Source organism: Candoia aspera, chromosome 1 (assembly GCF_035149785.1).
Source record: "Candoia aspera isolate rCanAsp1 chromosome 1, rCanAsp1.hap2, whole genome shotgun sequence".
NCBI classification, from domain to species: Eukaryota; Metazoa; Chordata; class Lepidosauria; order Squamata; family Boidae; genus Candoia; species Candoia aspera.
The window spans coordinates 278,377,927-278,386,183 of NC_086153.1; the positions used below are offsets into that span (position 1 = coordinate 278,377,927).

General features: G+C 38.9%; 1 protein-coding gene across 1 annotated transcript; it reads right to left on the minus strand.

The window, feature by feature from the left end:
- Positions 1-2,187: 2,187 nt before the first annotated feature.
- On the minus strand, positions 2,188-7,758 carry LOC134507544 (photoreceptor outer segment membrane glycoprotein 2-like). The gene is made up of 3 exons (XM_063318285.1): positions 7,178-7,758; positions 4,147-4,393; positions 2,188-2,451 (listed from the first exon to the last, which is right to left on the minus strand). The coding sequence occupies exons 1-3, from the start codon at positions 7,756-7,758 to the stop codon at positions 2,188-2,190; spliced, it is 1,092 nt and encodes a 363-aa protein (XP_063174355.1).
- Positions 7,759-8,257: the final 499 nt, after the last annotated feature.

Genomic DNA, 8,257 nt, shown 5'->3' on the forward strand with positions numbered 1-8,257 from the left:
ACTGTGATCAATGTAGTATCTGTACTATACCTCAGTTTTGAAACCCAACTGAAACAGGCCCAGTTAATTTGCTTCTTCCTAGGCCTCTGAAGCTGCAGTATGATCACCTTCTCAACAACCTTGCCCAAAAAGGAAAACTTGGAGACAAGATGAAAATTGTCCAGAATCACCGGGCCCAGCAATAGCTTCTTGAGGAGAGGGAACATAACATCTCAATCCCCTCCATAAAATGTTGGGAAGGATGTACAACAATTTTCCCACAAAACCTTTTCAAAAACAACCCAAGCACTTAGTATAATAACTACCCAAGAGTAACATCATCACCAGTGGCAGAGCCTGGTTTAGCTCAATTACGTGCCAGGGTACATATTGATACAATCACCTCTACTGTTTGCTACCTGCAGCAAGGAGCATGGGCTGCCAAATTGGAAAGAGCAAAGAAAAGGCAGAGACCACATCAAGGCCCCATTTTTGACATATCTCCTCTGCCTCAGAGCTTGCTGTGATCCATTAATTGTGACCTATAAGAATCCTGCGTTACAACCAGCAGCTCAGGTTTCAAAAATTTCTCCAGTAAATTCATACTCATTTCTCATGCTCATTCATGCTTATTTTCCAAGGGCCTGACAAAACACACACAACAGAGACATAGCTCAGATGACAGTATTTTCAGTGCAGTTCACACATGGGGCTGTGAAATGCTGGAAAAAAAAAAAAGCTGAACAAAGCAAATCACATGTAAATCAGACATGCTGGATTTGGTATGTGCTGTAAGCTAGGTCTTCAATGGCTGAGTGATCCTCTTAGTTCAGTGGTTTTTTCGCCACAACTGTTTCTTTCATTTTTCAATACGCAAGAACCATGTTGTATAATACAGTCTATGAATATAATGGATAATTTCCATGCATAGCAAGATTAAAAAAATAATCTCATACTTGCATCTCATATATATAGGTAATAATACTAGAAATCATTAAATTGTTTATTTCTGTGTCAAAGCAGATGCTGCAGCTTTCAGATTTGTCTTGCTAATGTCATCTGTAACATCTTCGATTAATGATAATTAGAACAAGACCTGCAGCTCCTTGAGTCTGTTTTTGTTGGAACAGGATCTTGTCTTTTTGATCTCTAAAAAACAGCTCTCTTGGCCTGATGGCCTCTTTAGTGGATGGCTAGAATAGGGCTGAACTACATGACCTTTTTAATTACTATAGGAGTTTGTTTGCTTTTGTTTTAATCCCATCTTTTTTATATATAACTCAAGGCAGTGAACATAACTAATGTAATAAGGAAAAATAGTTTAATTTTACAAAGCATACTTGGGTAGATTTCTAACCAAGTAAAATATAACTATTTGATTCTGAATATATTCTGCTTAAACAAAATATTTTGCTGTATCAATGAATCATCCATAGTTACAAAATTCCTACACCTTGTAGGCAACAGATGGCCAAGGAGAAGTTGGCAGTGAATTATAGACTTCCTTCTTCCCATCCCTGGATTAGATGCTCATAATAGTGCAAGTGATTTAAGCCAACAGTAACCCATCTGAAATTTTATTCTTTGTACCTGATACCCTAGGTATTCACCAATACTCAACATGTACCTGAGAAGAATTACCATGTTTACAGATGGTATTTCAAACACTGCTCAAAACTGTTTTAGGTTAGATGTGTCTGATTTTTTTTTAATCCATTCAATCATGTCCGATTCTCAGAGACTGTCTGGACAAGTCCCTGCAGTTTTCTTGGCAAGGTTTTTTGGAAGTGGTTTGCCATTGCCTCCTTCCTAAGGCTGAGAGAGAGTGACTGACCCAGGTCACCTAGCTGGATTTGTGCCCAAGGCGGGACTAGAAGACCTATCTGATAATGATGGTCATTTAAGGGTGGTAACTGCCTTAACTCTCTCAGTCAGTACCCCCTCACTGTTAAGATTATTCCCACAATGCCAAACACTGCTTCCCTGTCTTTTATTACTCTCTTGTTTGTCCAGCACTATCCCTTTAAGGATTGAGAGAATGGGTTGCTAAGGTGTGGAGGAACAAAAACAAGCAAACTAATCATATTGTATGGCACAGCCATGGCATAGCACATGGCACAACCAACTCCCTCTTTCTGCTCTGATATGTCAGCAGGCATGTTGCAATACATTGTGATGCGATTGCCAGTTCTTCAGTATTATTTCCAATTAAGCTGCAGGGATGCATTTTGGTGGAGTATTCTCTGAACTGTGGTTTGCAGTGTGAACATCCATTTTAGGGTCATTCATTTCCAAAATATTGGATACCTGGTTTCCTTTGCCAAGATGTTTAATTATGTTGAAGTTCCACTTGGCAGTTTCCACAAAACTGTTTTCAAGCAACCAGCCATCAGAGTCACAGAGTGGATCTTCCTGCAGAAGCAGGTTCCTCATTGCTGTTTGAAGATAACGAACCCCAATGAGGACAGATAGCTGAAAAACACAAGCCAAAGTAACAGAAAATTAGAAAGTTGTGATTCCATTCATTACAGTGCACCACAACACAGAATTTAAGAGTTTGATGAAGATGACCACCATGTGCTTGAATTTTTAAATTTTGCCCTTCGTTGATTTGGGACCACTTAATTTATTTGGTCTTAAAAGCTTTAGCTGGCACTTAAGTTGGAGTACTTTTTCTTTTGATTTTTAAAGTTTTTGATTTTAAAAGACTGCATGAGCCCTGCTGTTTCTAGAAGGCAAAGCTACAGACTGAAGGGGAAGTTTTTTCTCCACAAGAGAACATGAAGTCTTAAGTCCTGTCTTCTAACTAGAAGGAATGGGGCTAACCCTTTCCTGCTGAATCCATTTTTCAGCAACCAGAATGGTACTGAAAGGTGTAATGGTATACCATTCTCTCTTCCTCATTCATTCTGCTTTGTACACTCTAGCTCTTCCATTACACAAAACTTTCTCACTGTTGGGTGGTGGTGGTTTTATGTAATCTCTGAATTCTTAACACCTTCGGCTACAGCCTTCCCAGTTTGGCAGGGTTCTCCCTGGTCTACTTTTTAAAGAATATTTCTTGGATATATGCAGCAGAGATCGTCTGAGACACTCACAGTGCACCCTTAAATCTCATTAGCACTGGTGCTGCCAGGTGTAAGCTTGTAGAGCGTATGAAAACAACTTTGAAGAAGGAATTCAACAGTCATTACACAAACATTAGCCTAGCCCTGGAAGGGAGGAGTGAGTGAGAGAGAAACTCAAGATTGCCTTACTTTGATGCTCTTTGGTATGAGAAGAGGGTAGAGAGAAAATCTCTGTCAGGCTTTTCAGAACACGAAGGACTCCACTGTTCAACCCTGAGCTACATATATTCTCTGCTATTGGAATCATTATTACTTGTTGGTAGTATCAGGCCTAAGAAGCTTTATTAGTCACAGTGTTAGCCTTCCATTAAAGAAGATAATGAACAATAGCTCCTCTGCTGTTAAAATGTAATTTCCTCAAATACCCATTTAATCTGCTTAATTTTCCCCCTAAAGTATCTGGAATAATCAGTGATGGAAACTGTTTTAAAAGGCAGAAAGGTAACACTCCTAATTCTATTACGCTGTTTTCTAATTGTATTGCATTTTTTTCAGAACAGCAGTTTAGAGAAAAGAGTTCCAAACTTCCTTGAGATGATACCATAAATAGGATCTTTCCATCCAAACCATTTTTTTTTCACTTGCTCAGATCAGCAGGTCCTAAGGCATAAGAGCTTTGCTATTTGGATTTTTCAGCACATGCCTGAAAGCTGCTCTTCAGTAAAATACATTCTGCTGCTTCTCATACCATTTCTGATGCCTGTAACAGACCTGGCATATAAGTTTTCTTGCCAGATGCCTATGTTTGCTTTTCAGAGAATTTAATTTAGACCCATGTCTGTAATCCTAAACATACATATTTGTATGGAAAACTGGATTCAAACAATACCTTTAGTAGGATGGGGGGGGGGGAAATAGTTCCTGCTTTAATTTTCTTTTTCTTTTAATTGCAAATTGCTCTTGAGAAGATTACATGCATTCAGCAAAATTTTCAGTGGTATATCTCTCCTTGACCAATCATTCACTCTGTAGAAGACTGTTCCATCTTCTGACAGATTGTACCCTTATGAAAGGAACACTTCAGTAAATGTGGTTTTACCTCAAACACCCAAATGATGAATGTAGTGACACCAATGGATCTCATGATGTCAGTGTAATAATCCAGAAGGGCTTCCCTGCATCCTTTCATCCAGATATTAAGTTCTTCTGTCAGAAAATCATAATGGTAGTGAGCAGTATTGTTTGTGAGCTGGTACTGGATACAGGCCCGAGGTGAGTTTGGATTGCAACAACTGAAGGGGACTCCATCCACCAAGAATTTCCCATCAATATTATTTTTTAGGCGACTGCAACAAAATGGGGGGCAGGGGGGAGAGAGAGTAGTGTAAGAATGGCTAATAACTCAGACAAGAGGATTAAAATGCATTTGCCTGCTGGATTTTGTTGGAAAAGTTCTGTTCACTATCTAGTGGTCTCTGAATTAACCACCCAGGTTTTGTATGAGTTCACTAGTCCAAGTTAACCTTTCCTGCAGAGATGCATAACAGGGATGTCCTATTTTGTAGGGATGTCATCTTTTGATGGTGGACTTGAACTCAAGTATATATTAGGTGGGTATACTTTTGCCCAAAGGTGGTTGCTAGCAAAGTGAGAAATGATTCTCCCATGATGTGGCAGAGGAGTCCAAATGCAAGCAATATCCAGGAAGAGAGGAGAGGTTGATGAGAGAGGTAGATCTGAAGTCAGGTGGATTGTCCACAGGTCTAACTCCCAGCAACCCCTAAGCAGCTGCCTTCAGGAGTTACCCTTGTTCTGTCCAGGACAAAGGCTTCCCATCCACTCTTCCCCTTAAGCATATGTTCATGCATACAACTTACTCAAATTACCTTTGCCACAGCATTTGGGGTAGATCAGTACTGGTAAATCCTGGAACCCTAGAACGGGGGCTCCTGGTAAGCAGCTATGGTGGTGAGAATCTTTATGATCCCACACAACACAGTGGACCTGAGGGGTGACTTTCCCTGCTCCTTTAATATCAGAAGAGCATAATTCAACTGCAGTGAGGAAGGCTTACAAATATGCCTTCCAGCTGGTGGGAAAAGGAACAAGCAAGAGAGTGACCATGCACAGTGGCAGTAGGAAGAGAGCTAAATTGATGTTAGTTGTAAAGTACAAAATTATAGCTAATATTTTTTTCCACTCCACAAAAAAAAAAGGTCAAGTATTTAATTTGCAATCCCTTTGCCTCTTTCCCACACACTACCTTTTGGCATGAGCAAATGGTTAAACAAACTATTGATTAAACAAGTAATTAAACTATTATTGCTTGAAAGTCATTTCTAAATATGAGCAATTAGAGCATACCACACATTTTGCACTTGCATATCCCAAAACACACTTTAGTTTTTGAGAAAGTTACTGCATCCAGGTCAAAGGGGTCCAAGTTTGATTGACAGAGTAAATCTGAAACAGTTAAAGTACCCCAGGTAGGGGAGACAGGGGGAATAGAAATAATACTCTCACTTGGCAACTAAGTTTTCTTACTGAGCAAGTCATGTAAATCTGGCTGTAGTGTATCCTGATGGGTAGCAATTCCCCAGGGAAAGCCTTGCTCATCACTTCCCACATGATATTTTCAGCTGGCCCTAGCTAGACAGTCCTTGGCTCAACTTTATGCATGCATGGGGATTCAGAAAGCACAAGGTAGGCTGAGAGGGAAAAGGGGATCAGACAGACTTGTTTGCGACTGACAATGATGAATAGCTTTCTTCTTTTACAAACCACTGCTCAGTAAATTGCTGAAGTCAGAAAATACTTACTATGCCATGAAAGGGAGTGATACCATAATGAAAGATTTTGAATGACTAGAGCCAACTTAAGATATATGAGAAGTAGAGCCGTTTAAGTCTCAGAGAGCCAGAAAACATGCAATTCTTGAAAGCTTATGTCTTATTATGAAATTTGTTAGTCTTTAAAAGGTGCTACCGGACTCTTTCGGATTAGAGTCAACTTAGTATCACAAAACTGTATGTACAGATGAGTACAATTGCTGAAAACTGGCAGCACAGTTCCCTGCCATTTTCAATCAGGAAGTGTTCAAAAACCCTAGTAGATTGCAACTATGGTGTAAGTCCTAAAATAGGTTGAATGCACTTTTAAAAAGATAAAATCTTAAAAATCACACCAAAAACTTGATCTCTCCCATTGCAACTCCAAACAAACAATTACTTGGCAACTTTTTCCAGGGTAGGTTGCTTAAAATTAAAGGTTTTACTTTTTCTTATAAAACTTTGAAGGAAAAAAAAACTTTCTTGCTAAAATTAATTGCTAAATTATTGAAGTGAGTGACATTTAGAAAAGACAGCTTTTATCATTCTGTTTTTATTCTGAACTGGAAGACGCTCTAGAGATTGTCTAATTCAGCGAAGTATAGTCCATGTACCCAGAATCCTATGAGGCTATCAAAAGACTTGAATGTAATCCCCAGGGCCTTTCCTAAGTTGCTACTGAACTGTCATTTTTAATGTTATAGAAAGGGAAATCTATTAAATTCATGGCAAGTAACCATACTAAGTATATGTGTGGAATTTAAATTAAATTAAATTTTAAGTTAGGATTGTCCTGGCCCTGCCCACTTCTTCCTGGCCCTACTTGTTTTTGGAGCACTGCTCCCTAGCTTACAAAAATCAAGAGTGGCCCTTGGCCTGAGAATGTTCCACATCCATAATGCAATCCAATATTTTGCTCAGTTTTGAATTCTCAATACTGGATATATCTACAGCATCACTCAATACCTCAGGCAAAGCAGAGCCACCACTTTGGAAGGGACTGAGGTCTATTATTGAACAGTTTGCCATGTAGTACTCAGATGTTTCTCCTGATGTTAAACCCAAGTTGGTTTCTCTGCCATTTCCACCTACTGGTCTAGTCTTGCCCTCTCAAATAAATGATAAATCTGCTCCATGTTTGAGATGACATCCCTTAGTCATTAGAGAGTACTATATTTTCTCCCCATAACTTTCCTCAAGCAAAACACATACCTTTCAGACTCCTCATCATCTTAGTTGGTGTCCTTGGTCATGCTCAAGCTTAGGTTCAAACTCATTTCATGAGAGAACATTAATACTTACTCTAGAACATCCTTTGAAGCCATATCCAAATAACGAGGCGATACCCACTGAATTTCAAACCAATCCCTAAAACCATTGTTTCCACAACACTGGAATTTGATCTGTAAAGTGTCTATAGTTCTCTTCAAAAAGCATCTTCCAGGGATGTCTGTATCCTTGTAGAATTTAATAGCATCTCTCAATCCCAGATATAGAGATTCTTCCAATTCATTTCTCATAGTATAGCACATAATAGCACCCACAAAGATGCAGAAGGTGAAACAGAGAGTGCATACAATATAAGGGAGCATGACCAGCTTCCAGCGGTTAAATTTACTGGCATCTGTGCAGTCATAACAGATTTTACCTCCAAGAAAGTTGATTAGACAAGCTATGACTCCAATAGAGATTAATGTATTTGGAACAGAGTTAATATCCCATTTTGCTATCACCTCCTTGCGTTTTCTAATTTCAATCTTTAGGAAGAGTCCAAGGCTGAACACAACTGCACCAGTCATCACAGAAAACCAGTTGAGAATCCATAGGATTTGAGCCAATTTGTCTCGTTTGGCTTTGGTGAATTTTACTTTAAGAACAGCCATGGTCACTACAGCATTAGGAAAAGAAGCTTTGTTCAGGAAAATCTTCTAATCAGATTATCAAAGTGTGTTAGAGTATCAAAGGCATATAACAGAAGCCTATGAAGCAGAAAGAAAGGAGAGATTATTGCCTTTTCCCCATGTGCACTTATGTAACATATAGTTCCTATGAATCTGAGACTGTGCATTATTTGGAGGTAACCCCCACTCAATTTAATGAAAGCATACTCCCATGTTGGTATTTATAGTTGTTTAATCTGTTCCATTGATTTCAAATGGACTGACTAATGACTAACTTTAGAGGGCTTGGAAGCTTGATTTACAATGATACTCTACACTATATTTGAAGGGTAATTTAGTGATATAACTAAATGGAAACTTTCATCAGGTGCTTTATACCAGGTCAGATCAGCCCAACCTGACCTAATCTGTCCCACATTTAAGAAGCAATCATTAAATTAGAACAAAATACACGTTGTACGAAATCATGCTCAAAAGTGCA

Coding starts and splice junctions, on each gene's coding strand:
- LOC134507544 (XM_063318285.1), bottom strand. CDS start 7,758: ATGGCTGTTCTTAAAGTAAAATTCACCAAAGCCAAACGAGACAAATTG. Junction 4,394..7,177: donor GCTTCAAAGGATGTTCTAGA/GTAAGTATTAAT, acceptor ATTTTGTTGCAG/TCGCCTAAAAAATAATATTG. Junction 2,452..4,146: donor TCATCATTTGGGTGTTTGAG/GTAAAACCACAT, acceptor TGTGTTTTTCAG/CTATCTGTCCTCATTGGGGT.